General features: G+C 56.6%; 1 protein-coding gene across 1 annotated transcript in view; it reads right to left on the bottom strand.

Annotated features, from left to right (window-relative positions):
• Positions 1 to 1191, bottom strand: part of MRPS2 (mitochondrial ribosomal protein S2) — a gene marked incomplete at its 5' end in the record, with an annotated part of 1496 nt that extends 305 nt beyond the window's left edge. The window contains 2 exons of the mRNA XM_009084855.1: positions 1 to 227; positions 1062 to 1191. The exon at positions 1 to 227 is cut by the window's left edge and continues 305 nt beyond it. Of these exons, the coding sequence (XP_009083103.1) occupies positions 1 to 227; positions 1062 to 1191 (357 nt within the window). The remainder of the gene's footprint in view (positions 228 to 1061) is intronic.
• Between the last annotated feature and the right edge of the window lie 180 nt (positions 1192 to 1371).

The following is a 1371-nucleotide window of genomic DNA, read 5'->3' as shown; positions in this document are numbered from 1 at the left end:
GCAGCCCCCCCTGCCAGTAGCGCGTGTGCGCGTACTCCCCGCACGCCCGCGCCGTGCTCTCGATCAGGTGGCAGAACTGGCGCCTGCGGCTGACGAAGAGGATGATGCCCTTGCGGTAGGCGACGTGGGCAGTGAAGTTGAGGGCCAAGTGCAGGTGCTGCATCGTCTGGTCCAAGTCAATGATGTCCTGGTCCAGGCGGCAGCCGAAGATGTAAGGCTCCATGAATCTGTGGGGGTAGAGGGGAAGGCGACACAAAGGACACAGGGATGGGGTGTATAGGCATCCAGGAGTGCTGCTGGATGTTTGTGGGCACTCCAGCTCCTGGTCATAGAATCATCAAGGTTGGAGGAGACCTCTAAGATCATCCAGTCGAACCATTAACCTGTCACTGCTGTGACCTCTAAACCATCTCCTCCAGCTCCAGATCCAGATGCCTCTTAAACACTTCCAAGGATGATGACTCCACAACCTCCCTGGGCAATATTCCACTGCCTGAACACCTTAACAGGGATAACATTTTTTCCAACATCTAATCTGACTCTCTCCTGTCTCAGTTTATGATCATTCCCTCCAGTCCTCTTCCTGCAGCCATGGCAGGAGAGATCATCCCCGACCTCTCTCCAAACCCCGTCAGGTAGCTGTAGAGAGCCATAAGGTCACCCCTGAGCTTCCTCTTCTCAAGGCTAACCAAACCCAACTCCCTCAGCCCTTCGCCATGTGCTCCAGCCCTTTCCTGTCCTCACTGCCCTTGGCTGGACTTGCTCCAGAGCCTCAATGCCCTTTTTAAAGTGAGGAGCCCAAACGTGAACACAGCACTGAGGTGTGACCTCTCTCTGCAGAGAGCTCTCATCCCCACTCTCTGTCCCCACCAGGCTCAGGAGCTGTGGGTCTCACACCTCCCTCAGTGCCCACACTGGAGGGTCCCTGTAACCAAACCCAGGCAGAAATGCAGGTCTGGGTGGGCAGTTCCAGACCCAGAATGATCTAGAGCAGCCCCCAAAGCAGACACATCTAAGGAAGCTCCTGATGTCCACCAGCATCACCGAACAGCATCACCTACCTGTGCCGACATCCCTTTTTGTGGCCCAGGTGCACCCGAGCATCGAAGAGATCTCTCAGGGTGAAGAGTTCCTTCAAGTCGAAGAAGTCGGGGTGTCTGAGAGGCTTGGACAGCAGCTTGTCATCCACAGCTGAGAGAGAGGAGAAATCAATCATAACTCTTGTATTTTGGGGGATGAGCCGGGACTGCAGAACGGACTCGATGTCCCCACGACCACCCGCACGGACACGGCCCGGGGATGCCAGGGATGCAGTGCCCGGTTCGGGGGACACTCTTTTTTCCCCGGGGAAGGGACCGGTGCGCGGCAGCA

Source organism: Acanthisitta chloris, unplaced genomic scaffold, assembly GCF_000695815.1.
Source record: "Acanthisitta chloris isolate BGI_N310 unplaced genomic scaffold, ASM69581v1 scaffold15781, whole genome shotgun sequence".
Lineage (NCBI taxonomy): Eukaryota > Metazoa > Chordata > Aves > Passeriformes > Acanthisittidae > Acanthisitta > Acanthisitta chloris.
This window is presented reverse-complemented; position numbering and strand designations above follow the sequence as displayed.